General features: G+C 41.1%; 1 protein-coding gene across 1 annotated transcript; it reads left to right on the top strand.

Moving 5' to 3' along the window:
- Positions 1 to 7,638: 7,638 nt before the first annotated feature.
- RWDD3 (RWD domain containing 3) lies at positions 7,639 to 19,850 on the top strand. The gene is made up of 4 exons (XM_065927759.1): positions 7,639 to 7,749; positions 16,392 to 16,879; positions 19,160 to 19,275; positions 19,374 to 19,850. The coding sequence occupies exons 1-4, from the start codon at positions 7,665 to 7,667 to the stop codon at positions 19,486 to 19,488; spliced, it is 804 nt and encodes a 267-aa protein (XP_065783831.1). The 5' UTR covers positions 7,639 to 7,664; the 3' UTR covers positions 19,489 to 19,850.
- Positions 19,851 to 20,882: the final 1,032 nt, after the last annotated feature.

The following is a 20,882-nucleotide window of genomic DNA, read 5'->3' as shown; positions in this document are numbered from 1 at the left end:
AGGGAGTCCTCAATTCAGCCTCAGGAGGAGGCATGGGTGGGATTCAGAGCTGAAGAATGAATAAGAATTCATCAGGCAAAGAGGCGGGAAAGTATTTTCTAAAAAAGGACAAGGAACTAAGAACAAAGTATTTGGTAATATGATCCCAATAGTAGGAACCCTAGCTATGCTTCTACTAGAAGTATAATGTTCCCTCTAAAAGCTTTTAATGAAGTTACAGTGAAGAAATTTCTGACCAACCTGTTTCAAAGGGCAATAAGAATCATATAAATAGAGCAGGATTTTATCTGAAACAACCACAGACAACGTATCCTAGCCTAGTCTTTTATTCTCAGGTAGTTTTTATATTCCTAAGGAGAGAGAGAGAGACAAAGAGACCCTTCCGAGTGGTAACAATGCCACAATTTTTTTTTTCTATTTTCTCAGCTTGATTTTTCTCCTCACTAAACACAGAGTAAAACAAATAAGTGAAAACAAAAGGGAAATACAGAGACTCTACCACAAAGTGACATTTGTTCTGATGCAGATTGTGTTAGACACTGGCCAACCAGTGCTTCTCTGTTTCAATTGCTGGCATGTACATCACCTTCGTTGTGAAATTCTTGAAATGTAGGCAGGCAGTCATATCTACTTCCTTGATTTCAACAGACTGCCCATTATCAAAAGTGTGACCTTTCGATACCTGTCTCCCTCATTTCACTGCAACCACAGGTTCCCTGGGCTCCGTTGTCATACATGGCACATAGTAAGGTGTTCAATAAATGCTTGTTAAGAATGAAAGCAGAGATCTACCTCCAGCCATCTCTGCCTGCAGTTTTCCTCCTCTTCCCCTTACCCTGTGATGGGAGAACTCTGATACCATGGCCAAACCATCTTTTTCCTGGCCTGCCTCTGATAACCCTCTTTGCACCTGGCAGGACACTCATCGCCCCATCCCAGGAAAAGCAGATGCCTCTCCCAGACTGGAGTTGGAGCTCCTGGAGTGTAGTGATGTCTTACTTAGCCATGGAATGCCCGAGACCTCATCAAGTCACTAGCATATAGTAGGTGCTCTATAATTCTGTTGAATAAGCAATGGTTATGAAGAGTTTATAAACTTTGCAGTGAGTTTATTTGTATTAGCAAATATTATTGAATTCCTAATTTGCCAGGTACTGTTTTAGACATGGAGGATACTGAGGTGAACAAGACTGATAGGGCCCTGGCGATTTTGAGAGTTATAGAATTCTAGTGGAGACAGATAGTAAATGCGTCTGATTCTGTTTTTGATGTGTGACTGCCTACAGCTTTCAAGGCCTGCCCCCCACCCCCACCCCACTCCCTCTGTTCCACCTCTGGGAAAGTGTGGACATTCCCTCCCTTGTTGAGACTGCAGAAACCCACATGGTGCAGAGAACTCCAAGTCGGCCCCACCCCTTAACCATAGGAATGGCAGAACCACTCACCCCTGCCTTCATTCAGGTTGTTTTGAATCGCCCTGCTCCTCCCAGAAAGTCTCAGCTGGTGAGCCACAGACCCCATCAGACCCTCTTGGGACCTGCGTGTCCTCAACACTCTGGACATATGAACCCATCCGGTGGTACTCAGGGGGAGGCAGACCCTGCTCTCTGTGGGGCAATCACAAGTTGCAGGTCAGCAAATAAACGAAATTTCAGGTAATGGTAAATGACATGGGAAAAATAAAAAGGGACAGTGTGACAAACAGTAAAGTGTAGTGGGGGCTGAGGGGTGGGAAGGGTGAGCTCCACAGAGTTATGGTATGTGAGCACCCAGAACTCAGCTTCATGTGGGGACTGCCAGCTGTCTCCCAGGGTCGATTCCCTTTGTCCATAACAAGAAAGAAAAGATAACAGTAATACTTCATGTCTTCCTCTACCTCTGGTTGGGTACATGGCCTCCCAGAAATGACATTTCCTGGTCCCCCCTTTTAGCTGGGAGCAGTCATGGGACTAAATCCCAGCCAGTGGCCTGAGCCCCACTCTCCTGACTATGTGCGGACTTGGTGGTTGGGGCTCTGGTGGCCACCCTGGACCACAGAACGACCGATGGGATCCCAGCCACAGAACAGAAGGAGTTTGGAGGCTTACACTGAGGAGCCCACTGCTCTGCCTGTCTCCCTCTCCACTGCTCTGCCTGTCTCCCTCTGCCTGGATGTCTAAGAGTAAACCTCCTGCATCTCGTGACGGACACTGAAATGTTAGGTTCTGTGCTTTTCTCACCGGAACAAATCGTACGTCATGCATTTGTTGAGACTATCACTAGAGAACCTGTTCTTTTCTTTCTTAATGGCCTTCACCAACTCAGGTCTTCCTACTTGGCCCTGTTTTTTTTTTTTTCTTCTTTTCTCTCCCCTCCTGTTTTCCCTTTTCTTTCTTTCTTATTATACAAATTCCAAGTATCTTGATAGATTATCTACCAATAATATAAAAATGAACTTTTATTATAAAGAATATAAAATACATGAAAATAGAACAGTGCCAAATCCTTCTGTACCCACAACTCCATTTCATCAATTATTAACCTATGGTCATGTCAGCCCCATCCATACCCCAGCTTCTTCCCCCTTCCTACATTATTTTGAAGCAAACCTAGACCTCATATTATTAATAAATAAAGTTTCAGGACTCTCTATGCATAAAAAGCTGGTAAATAAATCTTCTAGAAATAAAGCCAAACTTCTAACCAGTGACTTCCTTCACTTCATGAAAATCATCCTTTCACATAGCGTTCTGAGGTGTTGACCTTCCTAGGGCTCCTCTTTGCCCCTCTCTCTTCCTTTTTTTCCTCCCTTTCACCTCTCTCTGTGCCTAATACATTTTCTGCCTGTGGAGCCCCCACATTTTTTCTTATAAGGAAATTCAGATGTAAGTTTCCCAGTCACAGTTTTGATTCTTTGATATACTCTTTCTTTCAACTTACAACCACCATCTATTTTGCAAGATGGCAGCATTGACTCATTTATAATTCCTTTACAAGTTTGGAGAAAAGGAGTTTTAAAAAATTCACATATTCTCAAACACCGCCCCCCCCAATCCAGATAATAAAAACTGATTAGACTAGTAACACACACTGACAAAATATATAATGAATAAAAAAATCCACTTACAGTAGTAACCAAAATTAACTCTTGGGTGTTAGATAAAGTCTAAAACACTAATGAAACTGAAGACTTCTTTTTAAAACATTGATAAGGCATTGAACTTTTATGTCAATGGACCTGGACCTGGGTCATGGGGATGTTTTCTTACAAGGCAAGCTGAAACTTTTGATATTGCTCCTGTGTGAGAATCAAGCAATTTCTCACAGGCAGAATGTAACCAATTTTTTGGAGGCAGGACAGATTATTTGGACAAGGTGGAGGCAGATCTTTTCACAGAAGGGTATGATTACAGTGTCAATATCAAATTCTTATACATTCTATTTGCTTTTGTTTTCTGGGTGAAAAATAAGTTTGTGACTCATACATGGTAACAGAACAAAAAGAACTATGGCCAATCAACACCACTGACTTGATGTACTTTTGGAAACCTACTATGTTCCTGAGCATTACAGACATATCTGTCCTCTGGGAAATTGTTGGAGGTACGTGCTCCACAGCAGGCCTTCACGGTCACCAAACCATGACAGCAAACCTCTCATGAAGCAGGGAATGTGGCAATTCTTGCTACCTCAGCATGATATGATGAAAGAACGTGTAATTGTTGTACGCAGGGTTTACCTGTCTAGACTCAAAACTGAAGAAAGCAAAGGCTTGCTGCTTTCATCTCTGTGTTTGAATACTCAGCTTGTCGAGTCAGACCAATGGTGCCCAAGAACCATGAAGTAACTTATGAGTACTTATGAAATAAGTAAACACAGAAAGCCTTTAGGCAAAACCAGTAGCACAACTTGCTGGAGTTGAGGTTCACTTAGCAAGTTGGCATTTAATGCCTCTTTTGTTCTTTACTTTTAGTGGTTCTTGAAAGCATTTTTACTTGCCTCATAGTCTTAATATGATCATTTTCCTTATCACACTCCCCTTCACTTCAGATTTAGGAGTCTCAGCTTTTTTGACATGATACTAATACTTAACCTCTCTTAATATACTTAAAGTTATGTATTCTCATTTCTATGCTCATTTCTATAAGATTTTGATCTTGGAGGGAGAGCAATCAGTGGTTCTGAAGAGAAATCTTAGCTCCCTGTCCAGGGATTGAACCTGGGTAGCCTGGATGAAAACCAGGAATCCTAGCTACTAGACCACCATGGGCCAGAGGCTAGAAGCACAGTGGTTCTGGCTCTTTCCCCCATTTGAAAGCAAGAATGTTTCAAGGAGGCAAAAACTGTAAAAACAGGTATAAATTTTATTATCAGAGACACAGCACAACATATGGGACAGCACACAGAGAAAAGGTTTAAGATGGAAGCAGGGCAGAAAGACACAGACAGACAGAAACGGTATGGGTGGCCTCCCTAATGAGGAGGAGCACAGTAAGTTAGAAGCAAGACAGAAATACCCACCTGGAGATGAATGCAGGCAGGTGTACTGAATGAGGAGGAGAGCAGTAAAGAAGTGACTTAAATCATTTAAGTAGGACAGTCCTTCCAGGTTTTTGTTTACCTTTGGCCAATTATCTTGTTTCTTTCTTCACACCTGAGGTCCTAGGACCCTCCCCGGTATGCATGTGCAACTTTTTGTTAAGATGAATTCCCCACCATAGAGGCCTGTGGGTGCATGTTCACACTTAATATGTGGTTGGACTCCCTCCCTTTTTGACCCCCCAGAAGCCTTCCTGCACATGTGCACACAGGGAAGTCTTCCTTGACCTTAGGAGTAGGTAGGTACCTTATCTCTTACTTCATAGCTTTTGCCACTAGCGTTGTCCCCCGAGAATCTGGATGAGAACAAAGCCTTCAATTTTACTCCAGTTGACAAACACCAGCTGTCCAGCCCAGGGGCCCATCTGTCTCCTACCTTAATTTGACTTAAAATTACAGACACAGAGTTGAATATTCCAGTCCACATACTACACATGATAAAGTGAATAGAAAGGTTTTCCCAGAAAAGTTAAAGAACTCTTTCCCTTGGGCTAGTGGTTTTAACTGGAGGTGAGAGATTTACAGCTTCTCCTTTGGTCTTGGGAAAGCAACTATTTAGGAAAGTCGCATATATAAACAATATTGTTCTAGGAAAACAAACATTCTTGGGGGCAGAGAAGTAGAGAAGGAGAGAAAGAGATCATGCTCTAACTAGACATTTATCCACATGTCTAGATATCATTGCACATTTAAATATTTAGAATTTTCAGTAGCATATGAATCCAAGAAAATTTACTGCATTAAGGTAGGCTTCAGATATTTGACATGTAGCTGGTATTTTCGTAGTGTGAGAAATATCAAGCTGACATTATGCTTTCTCTGTGATGATTACTTCCAAATGTCAGAGAGTAGAAACTTATTCATAGGACTTCAGGGCCTGAGGATACCGTCAATTTAAAAGACATGCACATCGACTTCTGTTTTATTTAAACATGCTAAATGGAGTATGAGAAGCAGGTTAAGAAATCAAGGAAGAAAGGAAAAGCAAAGAAGAAACCTATTGACAAGAAAATTTTACATAGATTGATGCACTCTTACATCAACTTCATGGACACCTTGTGACAACAGGCTTCAGGGATGCCTCCTAATATTTCTGACAGCTGTAGTCTTGCTGTTAATATTATTTGACTCATATTAAAAATAAGATATGAACTACTTGATTTTTGGTCGATTATCTTTAATAAGTAAGTTAAATAAATTAATATTTTCCTACCACTTTTAATACTAACATTGGATTTCAAGCTAAAATTAAAGATAATTTAATGATGTTTTAAATTAAAAATTTATTCTTTTGCTCACCAAACTCTTTAGCAGCTACTGAACCTACTGACCTGCTGCTACTTTGGAAATAACTCAAAGGAGTTATTATTAAACAAATTGGTCACATCAGAGATAATTATGCATTTAAATAAACCTTTGTCTTTCCAGTTATGTACACAGCAGTGCTCTTAATTACTTGGGGTCACTAAAACCCCACTGCATCCTCTGAAAGGCATTTCCCCTGCAGTTTATCTTGTTAAACTTCCTTTCTGTTCTCAGAAGTCAGTATCTTTTCCTTTTTAAGACCCCTTCTTAGTTGGAGTGGGAAGGATGTTAATGATGGTAATATGAACTCAGTCTGTTTCCCTGACATCCATGGTCAATGACAGGACTCACTGTGTAGTCATCTAAATTCCCTAATTTATCTCACAAAATGTTATTTCTGATACAAACAAAAATCATGGGACTTCTGTTAACTAGACCAGCTACTTTTTGGGTCTGCAAAATTTTAAACTGCTACTTGACAAACAAAAGGACAAGTCAAACATACTGAAAAAACTATCACACAGAATCATTGTAATCTTGCTCACAAAACCAACGTTGGAACAGAATGGATTGATAATTCTGTTACCCTACTGGTACGTGAACATTCTTAGAACTGAGTGGAGTTCAAGGATGATAATTTCATTATTAAGCTTCAAGAATCACATTGCTTTGTATCAACTGAGGATCACAAAATGAGTAATGTTGGAAAGCTAGCATTTGCCATATTTACATACCTGACTGTATCCTCAAAGGCCCAGGAGTTCCACTTGCCAATTTCACCTGTGATTTGTTTGTTTGTTATTGTTTACATGCTAAGTCGTGAGAGTTGAGACCCCATGGACTGTAGTGGCTAGGCATCCTTTGTCCATGAGATTTCCCAGGCAAGAACACTGGGGTGGGTGGCCTTTTCCTTCTCCAGGGGATCTTCCCCACCCAGGGATTGAACCTGGGTCTCCTGCGTTGGCAGGTGGGTTCTTTACCACTGAGCCACCAGGGAACCGTGTGAAGGCAGAGACAAATAGGAACGTTATGACACTGCTCCCAGCACCTGGGCACACAGGTCCCCAGCAAGGGTCCAGGCCACCCCAGTAACATCCTTAGAATGCCAGAGGTGGCAGGTCCAACTCTCCCCTTCTGAACCATCGTTAAGAGAAAGAGAAAGAGGAAGCCGGTCTTGGTCTAGAGTCTGAGCGCCAGTTACCTCTCAGCATCTGGAGGTTGTTACTGCCCCGGAGGTTTTCCGGGTGTCCCATATTGCCTGGGTCTCTAGTACCTCCATGAGGGCGGAGAATCTCCTCTGATCTGTTAACTGCAGTGTTTCTAACACCTAGTTCAATTCTGAGCCAGACAGGGGCTAACTTCTGGTCACTTCCCTGCCTTTCCCCCCACCCCCAACCTCCAAGTTCCCTTCAAGGACAAGTCTGGGAGGTAATGGCTAGTGTACAAAGCCCGGGATAAAGTTAGAGAGTTTCCGGCTTTGCTAGGCGGCTTCCCTCTGTTAGAAAAGCAGCGGGTGAGCTGCAGGGTGGCCTCTGGCAGACACCCTGCCCTGGACCACAGGGCCTTCACCCTCGGAGAAAAGACCCCCAAAGGGCGTGAGCCTTCCCGCTGCAGCTACAGAGCCGGAGCTTGTGGGCGGGGCGTCTCGTGGCATCCAGCCTGCGGAGCGCAGCGGAGACGCGGAGCGCCCCCTGGTGGCCGCCCGGCCGCACTGTTCCGGGACGGCCGGGGCGGCAGCGGCGGCGGAAGGGGCGGTGCTGAGCGTGCGGGGCGGCGCGGGCATGGCGGAGCCGGTGCGGGAGGAGCTCTCGGCCCTGGCAGCGATTTTCTGCGGGCCAGAGGAGTGGGAAGTGCTGAGTCTCTCAGGTGACTACTTCCGCGCCAGAGGGACCCGGGCTCCCCACCCACCCCGACTGGGCTCATCTCCCCGAGCCCACACTTGGGGGCCGGCGTAGTTGAAGGATGGAATGACAGGCGCCGGGACTGGGCGTGTGTGGGAGCAGGCGGGAGAGTGCGGCGACCCTTGAAACGTGAATAGCGTAGCGCCCCTTCCCGCTGCTCTGCAGTCAACCGAGAACATAACGCGCAGGCTCGTGCAGCCCGTCGGCCGGTCCCTGCTTCCCGCGCCCCTTCGTCCACTGGTCCGTCTCACCCGCTACTCTCGCGTCTCACCCCCACTCGCCCGTTCCCACCTCCATTCGCCACCCCCCCGCCCCCAATTCCTTGATTTCCCTCCATGCTCCCGTTCCTCACCCACTCGCCTCTACGCCCCCTCAAACATACTTCCCCCGCCCCCCGCTGCACCCGCTAACTGGCCTGATCACTCCTCAACTCGCTGAGGGCTACCAGCTGCGCCCTCCTGGACAGGCTTTCCCTGGGTGTCCTGAACTTATTCTTCAGATCTCATCTTAAAAAGAGGTCTCTCCCGACACCCCTAGTTTAAAGCCAACTTCCCCATCAGGGCACCCGCTGAAGTTAAACTAAATGGGTATTTATTTGTCTCAAGTTGCAAGAAGGCAGGATCTGGTTTGTAATCACAAAACTGCAGGCACCTAGGTCAGTGCCAGGCACATGGTAGGTATTCATAGTAAATTATTGTTGAATGAATTTTTGAATTCAACCAGCGCTCAGTCAGAACTCTCTCAGCTGGATTGTTTTTCTTCAGCTTTTTCTAGTTCGCTTAAAGGTGGTTATCAATTACAGGCTCTTGGGGCGCATTAATTGTTCCGCTCACATTTGAGTCCCTGAAAACGCAAGGTTTCAGACACTGTCCCCCGGAGCTTACAGTCTAGAACGGTTGTTCTGGCTTTATTTTCATGATAGCGAAAACTTACTCTCTGTACCTGTCTGTAGCTTCTGTTAAGTAAAAAACAAAACTTCAGTTTATGAAAAAAGTGCAGTGATGCAGATGATTTTCAATTTTCACTTAGCTTTCAAATACATTATGTAAATTTTTTGGCAGGAGATTTAAACTTCTGTCATGTTTCAGCTGTTATTAAAATTGTCTTTCTGACCATAAATTGATTGACCTTTAAGAAGGTAGTCTAAAATGTCTGGGTGTTGTGAGAAAGCTGTCAAGGGTTAGGGTCTATTCCTCATGTCCATGTGATGTGTTATTCACCTGCGGAGCAGGGATGGCCTCCTTTTCCTTTTTTTCTCTTGATCACCAGTCTGTACACGTTCATTTAGCACTGACGTGTTCTGGGCACTGTGAACCAATTTATGTGGTGAAGCTGCTTGCTTTTCAATGCCTAGCCTGTCTAGCAGCTTTCTGAAGCAACGTTTAAAATCCTTATGAGAAGATTTACTCACTTTTAGTTTTTTTTTTTTTTTTGGTCATCTATCTTCTGATTGGATAGCATTTGTTATTCTTTATCATCTTACTTGCTATCTTTACTACTCTCTTTATTGATAATTACTTCATTACTTCTACTTGAGGCAGGCCATTTGAGGATATCATTAGTTTTCTTTAATTCCTTTATTATGGCTCAACTGGGAATATCCTGGGAAAATGAACTTATGATTTACCATTACACCTGAAAGAGGATGGATTGATGGTGGTCTCTGTCCTCAGTACATGGTTGAGCATATGACACTGCTGACAGTTCAGAGAAGACCAAAAAAAGTAAGCAGAGAAAGAAAGGGAGCAATTTTTTGATACAAAGAACACTGTGGACCCTTTATCTGCTGTTAAATTGAGCATGACTTCAAGCCATGCCTCCTAATTAATTTAATTCAGTGTTCTGGCATCAGTAAGTAATTGAATTATAAAAGAATTCAGTGTAACAACTTAGGACATTTTGTTGCTGAAAGGTTCATTGGAGAATAAAACAATTCAGTGGTTGAAATAGGAATGTTTGATGTTCACAAGGGGGAATTAAGGGTAAGTAAGAACTTCTTTATAATAGACCACGGTAAACATCCAGTGGGCTGCTGGCTACCGCTCTTGTGGTCACTGTCAGCTTGGATTGGAGGATATAAGCTTAACACCAGAACATTCTGAATACCATCAATTCCTTCCTGGCCTTCCCCTCAAATAAACTTTTCTTTGTTGCCCCTGAAATCAGGTTAACATTGGTAGGATTGCGCTTCCGGTGGAAGGTAGCCCAGGAAGGCTCAGGCTGCCAACCCAGGGGTCATCTTGTAAGGCCATAAGATTGAAGGGTCTGAATAATTGCCTTCTTTTGGCTGGACTAATTTGTGCTGAGAATTTCAGGGAACTTAGGTACACTGTGGCCTCTTTGTGGTGGTTGTAGTAAGTTCATTGTAAGAGGCATCCGCTGTAGCTTTCTCTTCCGGGTAGGGCGTGCCATGGGCACGAGATCCCACCCACGACAAGGTCAGGAGAAGAAAACCTGATCCCCAAGGCGGATCAGGTTTTCAGGGATTCCGAAAAGCTGCCCCTGGCGCTCACCTTAAAGATGATATATCTGTCTTTCTGATGCTTGCTTCAATAGACTACTCCCTAATTTCTGTGACACAGGCAGAAGGCCTTCCCCGATCTCTTCCCAAATAAGAATCAATTCAGAACGTTAATCAATAAGTTTCCTAGGTGGTGGTACTTTATGAGATTATCCAGGATGAAAGGAGTGTTTTAATTTAAACTCCTTTGCTGGTATTTTAGTTTGTTTGGCAAATGTGTCTATGCCCTTGGTACTAATATGCATGACTGCTCATAATACCCTAATCATAAAACAGCATAAAGAACCTGATCATATAAAGGCCCTAATAGACATAGAGCCTTTTTGGGGGGTGAAGGAGTCCTATTAGAAAACATAAGAAAAATTATTCTAAAGGTGGTTATTGGGTTGACGTTTGCTTGCTGTGTTTTGCTTGCTGTGTTTTTGCTTTTGATGTGCTAAGGTTGTGCTGTGGAAGCCATTGTTATTATAGTTATAGATCTAGAAAAATAAGAGCTTAGCCCTAGTGTGGTAACAATGAAACGGTTGTTAATTATTAGCCAGCAGTGCTAGGCAGGGGCTGCCTCACCAAAGTTGCAGAGTCACTGTGGGGTAAACCTCTTAGATAAACTCAACTGACAACTTCTGCAGAAGGATTAATTTTTGTGTTAACAAGGATATACTTCTACTCTGTACTGTTGCTCTGTGAAGACTACTTACCTTTCAGTTAAGGTCACCACAGAAACGGAAAGTAGGTTTACATTCACCTGACCCGCATAAAATGTTAAAAAGCCAAAGATAATGTGCTAAGATTTACTATAGAATTAGAAAGCAGAAAACATCCTGCTCTTCTAAAAAACAAACTGATGTAATACTAATCCTGTGTAAGCATGAGTAAGCATCTTGTACCTTGGAAACGTTCTGACTGAGGGTATAAAAACTGTTGTCAAAAAGTAGAACACAGACTTGGCCCTATCAAGGCTGGTCTCGCGTGTCTTCTCTCTCTCTCTCTCTCTCTCTCTCTCTCTCTCTCTCTCTCTCTCTCTCTCTCTCTCTCTCTCTCTCTCTCTCTCCCCCCGACACCGTTCATCCTGAGGGTACCCCCTGGATCCTGCCGAGGCTGGACCCCACCGCAGTGCAGTCAGACAAAGTGCCAGTTTAATGGGGTTGCCTGCCATATACCTGATACTTTAAATGCATCTTATTTGATGAGAGGTATTCTGTTTTTTTGTTTCAAGATTTTTTATTTTTAGCTTATTTTTCAAGAAGTATTTATGCATATGTACATAATCTCTTGTATATCTGAGAGAACAAATGGTAGAGAAGAAGGGGCAATTTGAACAACTTTATTCAAAAGAAAGGTGGTAGCCTTAAAGCTCTGATTAAGCAAATGAAATTGGCAAGGAATTATTCTCAGATACTGGGAAAACAGTGGCAGAGAATCCTGAAAGACATTTAAAAGATATGTCAGTGAAATATAAGGTAAGTTAGAACACTTAACATCTTTTTTCATGGAAGCTAGACAAATCTAGGCTTTCCTGGTGGCTTAGTTGGTAAAGAATCTGCCTGCAATGCGGGAGACCTTGATTTAGTCCCTGGGTTGAGAAGATCCCCTGGAGGAGGGAATGGCAACCCATTCCAGTATTCTTGCTTGGAGAACCCCCATGGACGGAGCAGCCTGGCAGGCTCCATGGGGTCGCAAAGAGTAGGACACGATTGAGTGACTAAGCACACAGCACAGACACATCTAAAGGAGAAAACCTTGTTAAATCTGCCGGGCTTGTCATTAGTCCCGATGAGGGGTGCTCTTTATTTTAGAGAAGATAATAGATGCTGAGGCTGATTTAGTAACCACTAGGGTGGACTCTTGCAGTACATCATGCTCCTTAATAGACATGAGTTGCTGCAACAGGAAAAGAGTTCTTAGCGAGCAGGGATAACACTTGTCTAGATAAAGAGAGCAAGATGAGCACCCAGAGCAAAGAATCAGATGTGGTCCAACTTAGGTTCAGAATAGTTCTGAAGGGTAATGTGTGTGCCTGGCCATGTGGGTACCTGTGAAGTAGGTGAGACTGGTGATGTTACAAATCTTCATTTTCTGAATAAGGTAATCAGAGGTCATAGAGTATATTACCATAGTCAGTGCTCACTATACATTGAATTGTGTTTCTGGATATCATCTTAAAGATAAGCATGTTGTAAAGTGGGAGGTATGTAAGACTCAGTATCATAGGATACGTTTGCATGGTAGCTTCAGAGTAAATTTTTGTATTCTGCTAACACTAATGTTCAGACTGCATTGGACCTTCCTGCAAAATGAATCATTACTGTCACCCATTGACCCCTCTAAATCTGCTCAGCTCTGTTTCCTGCTGATTGTTGGTACTGAGGTCACCTCTAAAACCAATTCAGCCCTGAACTTCACTTCCAAAGGAGGGATTGCCACTTTGATCTTCACTTATTCTTAGTTTTTTTTTTTTTTTTTTCTTGTAACTACCTTTTAAAATATATAACAATCCAGCTGCAGCATTGGTGGATGCATACTTGTGGGGAGGCGTCCGGGAGCAAGAGGGAAAAAAAATCCTGTACGATGAAGTAAGAGAGGCTGTTGGGGACTTTTTGGTGGTTTTCTGAACAAGTCTTACCCTAAGGACATTTAAATACTGCAAAGAAAAAAAAAAAAAGCAAGTATTGGGAAAGCCAATTGTATGTGGTATATAAATGATTTCTTCAGTTCAATTCAGTTCAGTTGCTCAGTCGTGTCTGACTCTGCACTGCAGCACTCCAGGCTTCCCTGTCCATCACCAACTCCTGGAGCTTGCTCAAGCTCATGTCCTTCGAGTCGGTGATGCCATGATTCAATGATACAGTGATTGCAATGATGCAATCATGATGCAATGATTTCTTAATAGGCTCTAAATGAATCTTGAAGAATTCATTCTCTTAAATTTGTTTACATTTTTCACTATCTTCTGTTATTGTACAGCATTTATTGAATTTCTGTTGTGTGTGTGTAGGGTGAATTCTTAAAAATAATGGTATGGAATTTGGGGTTTATTTCAGTTTCTCTAGTTTGAATTTCTGTTGTTTGGAGTGTAGTTAGCATAATTTCTTTCATATACTTGTAAGGAAGAATAAGGTTTGAAACCCCTATTTTGGTTATGAAGTTGATACACTTATTTTAAGGCATAAAGACTTATTAAAAAAAAAAATCCAAACTAGGGAAAAGATATGTGAACTTTAACCAGAGGCAAGACTTAAGTCTTTTGCTAGGATCTTTAGGTGAAAATAGTCTTGGAACTTATGAAAATTATAGATTCCTAGGGCAGGCATAAGTTTTGTGTGGCATAGATGTTTATTGAGAATGATGAGTTTGTGAGTTGAACTTAATAACTAGAGTGTCTTGGTGCCAGGGAAGGCCAGAGGTTAACAGTAAGATATAGAACACCATTATTTTTCTGTTAATCACTCTGTTTCTAAGCTGTTCAATAAACGTAAAGTAGATAGGAACAACCTTGTTTTGTTTTTTATGGAAAAATAACTCAAATCAGACTGACAGTATATGTGATTACATGAAAATTTCTGAGGCAAAGAGAGTCAGTTTAATTGCATGTACAAACCAAGGCAGATGAGAAAGGAACGGTAATATACATGCTTTTAGAGTTTTAGGGAGAAAATTAGTTTTTAAAAGAATGAACAGTTTTACTGTTGCATTAAATATCAGCAGTATTGGGGTATGTCATTGGGATTTTCATTTTCTTATAGAGACAGCATCATTTTGTGTAATTTCAGGTTGCATCTCCTGTATGTGTGTGTGTGTGTCTGTGTGTGTGTGTGGAAGGAGTCACAGAGAAAACCAAGTAGGAAGGTTGTTAGTCCTTTAATTCTTGATAGAATTAAAGTAGTTTTCCTTCTAAACATAACTAATAATTTCACAATTTCCAAAGCTAAAGTCAGGATTTTCTCTCATTGCTTTTCTATTTGCTGACTTGTTGTTTAGTTGCTAAGTTGTATCCAACTCTTTTGTAACCCCGTGGGTTGTAGCCCGCAGGCTCCTCTGTCTATGGAATTCTCCAGGCAAGAATAATTGACACAGAGAATAGACTTACGGACATGGGGATGGACGAGGGAGCTTGGGAGGAAGGAGAGGGTAGGATGTGTGGAGAGAGTAACATGGACACTTAGGTTACCGTGTGTAAGATAGATAGCCAATGGGAATTTGCTGTATTCTCGGGGAACTCATCCGGGGCTCTGTAACAACCTAGAGGGGTGAGATGGGGAGGAAGGTGGGAGGGAGGGGACGTGTGTATACTTAAGGCTGATGCATGTTGATGTTTGTCAGAAATCAGCACAGTTCTGTAAAGCAATTATCCTTCAATTAAAAAAAAAGTATTTTCAACAGATGAATTAATAAAAAAAGAATACTTGAGTCAGTTGCCATTTACTCCTCCAAAGGATCTTCCCAACCCAGGGATCGAGCCCGAATCTCTTATGTTTCCTGTGACTATTTGTTAAATGATGAATGAAGAGCTTTAAAAGTTGTGTCTCCCCCTTGAGAGGGAAAGTGGACCCTCTAGATGATTTCTGGAGGGTTTATTTAGTCTAGTGGTTACACGTTGTCTGTTGGTCTATTTATAATACCCATTTTACCAAGTGAAATGTAATGATCTTACTGACATCCAGGAAGCCTACTTTAATAGTAAATTTTTTTTCTTCTTTTTTTAAAGGAGAAGTAACAGGATAGAAGAAAGAAAGATTTTGAGAATCTGGTGATGCATTTTAGGGGAATGCACTAAGTTGTTTGGAAAATTTTTCTTTATGCAGCCACGTTTTTCTTATGTAATACAAATTTAAGTTATATCATTTTACTATGATCTTTATAATGGTTACTGCCTGGGTTTTGGGGTAGTGTCCTAAAATAGCAGTGCTTTGCCTCTGATACTGAAGATTCTACTAAAGAAAAACCTTGTGTAATGGATATGTTTGGTCCCGTATAAATCAATGTCTATAACCATGGCTTCTGAATGAATGGAATCAGATGGCTAGAGAGCCATTTTAATGTTCTGTTCAGTTCTTTAAAATGGGGATACATTCAGGTTTCCATTGTCAAGGCTGTTGAGTAGCAATCTAGGGATGAAAATGAGAATGATCTGACTGCCTGTCTTGTGAGGGAGAATGAAACCAGGGCTGTGGAGATAGAAGTAGGGTAGACAAGGCAAGTTAACTTCAAAGAGCCTCCTTGGCACCCAGTTCTGTTCTACTCTTCTCTTCTGATCTGTGTGCTTCTGCCCCCTGCAGAATGAATCAGCCTGACATTTTATCAACTTGTGAAAAGTGGGGTGAAGTGGTGTGGAACACATCAGAGGGGTGAAGTGGAGCAAATCTGAAAGAGAGCAGAGCGTTTCATCTTGTATCCTGTGTGTACTTTCCCCTTTCCCCCTCCTCGTGGAGCCAGAAAACGGCTGAACTGATGGCTGCCCCATTTTAGTTCCTCTCGCTGCCTTCATGTTGCACTGATAATAATACATTTGAAGTGAGAAAGAGCGGGTCCAGGCAATGACTGTGCATGCCTAGTGGTGGTGTTCTCTGCATCCTTACAACCACCACACGGGATCCAGTATTTGCTTCTGCTTGGACTCGCTGCACCATGATTTTCATTGGATTTAGTGTATAGTTTTTAAGCTAATTCCTGATTTTATAAATACACGATACTATTTCTTTGAAGGTTCATGTGAGTTTATTAGGAATTTCCAGAATTAGCAACTAAGTCTGGGTAGAAAAAAAAAATCATATAAGGAGAAACCTTTCTGGTGACCTTAATAAAAAGAGGATAATGGCAATTGTAAATGCCAGTGAAATCCTGGGTGCTGGTTGAGCATGATTCTATGACTGTATATGTATGTGTGTGTGTGTGTGTATATATATATATATGGTTGAAAGAAAACACCTGTAAATCATGGCTTTCTTAGTGTGATGTGTTTCATCATAAAATAACTTAATTTTCACATGAAAAATAAAATTGACATCTGAAACCAAAATTTTCTCTTGTTCGTGTTCCATTCAAATTGAATTAGGTACAACTAATCATTATTTTTGGATGCTTTCCAGAGACAGATGGGGCTGTGTTCAGAATTCTCACAAAAGCTGAAGGATTTACAGATACGGATATACCCTTGCAGTTGGTGTTCCACTTACCGCTCAGTTACCCATCCTGTCTACCTGGTATTGTGGTGAATTCCAAGGACTTGACCAGGGCCCAGTGTGAAATCGTGAAGGAGAAGTTACTGGAGCAAGCAGAGACCCTTTTGTCGGAACCTATGGTTCATGAACTGGTTCTTTGGATTCAGCAAAACCTCAGGCACATCGTCAAGCGCCCAGAAGCAGGAGGTGGCAATGAAAAGTGCTCTTCTGCAGCAAGCATGCCTGTGGATGATGGGTTGTGGATGACTCTTTTGCATTTAGATCACATGAGATCGAAGACTAAATATGTCAAAACTGTGGAGAAGTGGGTTTCTGATTTAAGGCTGACAGGAAGACTGATGTTCATGGGTAAAATCATACTGATTTTACTGCAGGGAGACAGAAGTGACATCAAGGTGCCAAAAAGTTTGATGTTGAATGTGAATTTGGCTCTTTTCTGCTAAAATGGTGTTTTATAACAACGGGGCAGATGAATCATTAAGATGTTTCTGCGTATACTCTTACCATGTTAATTGATCTTTATTTTCTTTTTTAAAGACTATCTGTAACTTCTAATTACAACCACAGACTTATAAAGCTTGAAGAATAAGTAGAAGATTATGTTTTAAAAGTCATGCCACTTAATGAAAGTGATAGGTTATTAAAAAAGAAATCTCTATGGTACACAAATGTTTGTTTCTGTAATTAGCTTTGAGCCTAAACTTTATAAATTTGCACTAATTTTGTGCCTATTTATATTTATTTCCTTGGTTAAGCACACAGCATGTATGTATTTGTGGGTAAGCCTGCAAACTTTTAATTTGGCAGTTAAAGATATGTTCTGATGCTTGAATGTGGTATCTGTAGTACCTGGAAAGAGGAGCTGGTCCCTTTTAACCAGGATTTAGTATGAGTGGAAGTAGAATCATTCGGGCTGTCAGCTTGTCATCTCCTCCCTAACTTTTGCTTTCCACCTGACTTGTCTCAGCAGCTGCTTTCAAAATCATCATCTTCTTCAGATTTTTCAAGTTCTCATTCTATACACATCTAACCTGCTTTTATGTGGGACCAGACAAGGAAAACTGCTTATTATATGTTAAATCTTAAAAGAGCTACAAATCACTTAATAGGTTTTATGCTTTCAAGTGGGTTGGGTCAAGAATAATTACAGTAGAATTTATTTAAAACAGATTTATCTTTCATAACTTACTGTCTTAAAGATTTGTGGGGTTATTACAAATTTGTAGGATTACATAGCTTTTTCATGATGGGCTCTTAACACAAAACTTGGTAATTAATAACCTCAGTTAACCAAAGTAGTGCTAGGTTATAGTGTATAGGTACAACACATTTTCAGATTTAGTACAGATCTTGGGTTGGGGTCTGACCAAGGAACCACATATTTTAAGGTGATGTATAGTATATCTTGGAGAAGGAAATGGCAACCCATTCCAGTATTCTTGACTGGAGAATTCCTTGGACAGAGGATCCCGGCAGTCTTCAGTCCATGGGGTCGCACAGAGTCAGACATGACTGAGCAACTATCACTGACTCACTCATAGCATATCTATAAAGCTGGACTCTTTTGGGTAAAATACTGGCTGACTAAATGAATGCTCACAATTTCTTTGCTCATGTTTCCCCAAAGGGCTCAGGTTTTTCTTTAAGCCCGGTCAGGCATATTAGGCTAAGTGCAGCTGTTTTGCAGATGTTTTTACTCTGATTGGATCCATAAATTAATGAATATATATTTAATCATATGGCTGCTGCTGCTGCTAAGTCACTTCAGTCGTGTCCAACTCTGTGCGACCCCATAGATGTCAGCCCACCAGGCTCCCCCGTCCCTGGGATTCTCCAGGCAAGAACACTGGAGTGGGTTGCCATTTCCTTCTCCAATGCGTGAAAGTGAAAAATGAAAGTGAAGTCGCTCGGTCATATCTGACTCTTGGCGACCCCATGGACTGCAGCCTACCAAGCTCCTCCATCCATGGGATTTTCCAGGCAAGAGTACTGGAGTGAGGTGCCATTGCCTTCTCCGAATCATATGGCTAGACCTGTGCTAATGCAGATAACTTTTAAAAATAGTTCTTTCTTTTTTATTAACTTTCCCTCAAGTGCCATTTAATGTAAATATCTCTGTTAAATTTTTTAAGATTGTTTATCAGGATTGAGAATTACAGGTACATATTTATGGATTCCATCAGTTTGGAAAATTTGGTACTGTGTGCCTGTTCACTTCACCCTGACTTTGAAATAGTAATAGTACTGTAATAATGAGCTAGTAGCTGGTGCTGTATTAAGTGCTGTTGCCAGGCACTCCTCTAAGTGCTTTGCACATATTAGCTCATTTAACCATCACAGCTTCCCTATAAGGTAGCTGTTAAGAGCAAGCATTTTATGGAGTAAGTTACCGAGGCACAGAGGGTTTAGGTAACTAACCCCAGAATCAGCTCTAGTAGGCTGACTAGTCTAGATTTAAGCCTGTGTAGTTGGATTAGAACTTTCTTTACTCCAGCATTTACCAGAATGTTATGCTTCCAAGTACGTAAAAACACTGCATAACTCTCTTACTGCTTGATTCAGAAAGTGAGTACTCTGTCAGCATGCAAACAGGCCAGCAGATTATTTCTCCTTTAAAAGTAAGACTTTGAAATTCAGAGTAAGATATGTATTTAACATACTGTTTTATCATTTAGGAGTACCTGATTCTTCAGAAAACCTGCAAAGTGGATGTGGACTCAAGTGGAAAGAAATGCAAAGAGAAAATGATTAGTGTACTGTTTGAAACAAAAGTACAGACAGAACACAAAAGGTATAATTTAGTACTATTGCAGATGGAAAAGCAACTGAATCAATAATTATACTCTGACAAATTTAGGCATATTCATGAGTTTCTCTTGTATAATGCAGGTTTCTGGCATTTGAAGTCAAAGAGTATTCGTCATTGGATGAGTTACAAAAGGAATTTGAAACTACAGGACTTAAGAAGCTTTTCTCTGAATTTGTACTTAGGCTGGTAAAATGAAGTTGAAGACAGGAATCTTTTAGAGAAACTACAGTGGTTTTTTTTGTTTTTTTTTTCCATTGGATTTTGAGAGGGGCTAATTGAAAGGGAACAATTTTAGAGTTTCTCTGAAGCAGAATGACAGACACCATCATAACTTCAGGACAAAAGCTAATTCTGCTTATGGAATATTAAACAGTAAAAATACCCATGTATCCTAATTTTGCCAGTAGAAGCTGGGTTCAGTAGATGGAATGTTATTTGAGAGATAGATATAAAAAGATGATGGTAAATGAGCCCTTGTGTTTATACAGAGGATTTGTTTGGAACTGTGCAATTTTCTGGCTAATTTTCTTGTAATTAAATGAATTTTTAAAAAGAGATTTGTTTTCATGTTTACTTTTTTCATGTTTACATTTTTAGCATTTGATAATGATTTTCCCTCATTCAGCTTATTATGTCTAATGTTTTAAGTTGAATGTTAAGAAAAATATAACACTGATTTCTTTGTGGAATTGAATAAATGGTTAGTTTAAATACAAACCAAAGAAGTTCTATAGAACTTGATTTACAATTGCTTTCTTTGGGGTCCCAGAATAGCATGGTGCTTACTAGTTATAGGACTGAAGAGTCAATTTAAAAGAAAATTCTTTTTTGAAAAATTTACATTCTAGTTTTACAAGGGAAAAAATGTTTTACACAAAATGAACTTGACTTACCAGAGGGAGGAAATTATATGGAGATACTATTTTTAATTTCTAATGGAAAATTTGGTAAAGTCTGATAATCTCAAAGTGTATTTGATATGATATAAGGAGAGCAGGAATAAAATAAAAGCTTGTGTTAAAATCTGTTCCAAAAGTATAGACAGGCATTTATGTTTAAGGAAGGATATTTGTGTTCATGAATCCACCTGTGCTTTGAAATAAGGGGCCAAGTGATGGAAGAAAACTCTCTCACTGTAATCTGCAGTGATGTCATTATAAATTATAACTGGTGGGAGAGAAAAATAAGGAGACATGGCACGCCAGGAGTGCTTCTTGAGCATGCTGCTCTGACTGTGGCGGTTCAATCTGATCGCCTCGTTTTCAGATACCCTTGTAATTAAATTAGACCTACCTGTTGATCATTCTATGGGGCTGCTTTAATGAGGGGATTTTGGGTTCATGTTATCTCATTCTAGGGTGTTGGTGATGTTTTTCCTGGATAACTGGTAAATGTGGTTAGGTTGTTCTGTGGGAGGTTAGTATTCTCAGAGTTCAGAAGCTTCTAGGAGTCTGTTCCCACTGCTGCACTATTGAGGGTGTTGTAATCGATCCTAGAACTGCTCAGATGGTACTGCCTGGACCAGAGCTAAGATCACTGACAGGTACTGTCTGTGGTCTGTTGGAGTTCAGAATCACTCTACCGCTGTT

This window comes from Muntiacus reevesi, chromosome 1 (assembly GCF_963930625.1).
Source record: "Muntiacus reevesi chromosome 1, mMunRee1.1, whole genome shotgun sequence".
Lineage (NCBI taxonomy): Eukaryota > Metazoa > Chordata > Mammalia > Artiodactyla > Cervidae > Muntiacus > Muntiacus reevesi.
Note: the sequence above shows the minus strand (reverse complement) of the source record. Positions and strands in the feature narration are given on the sequence as shown.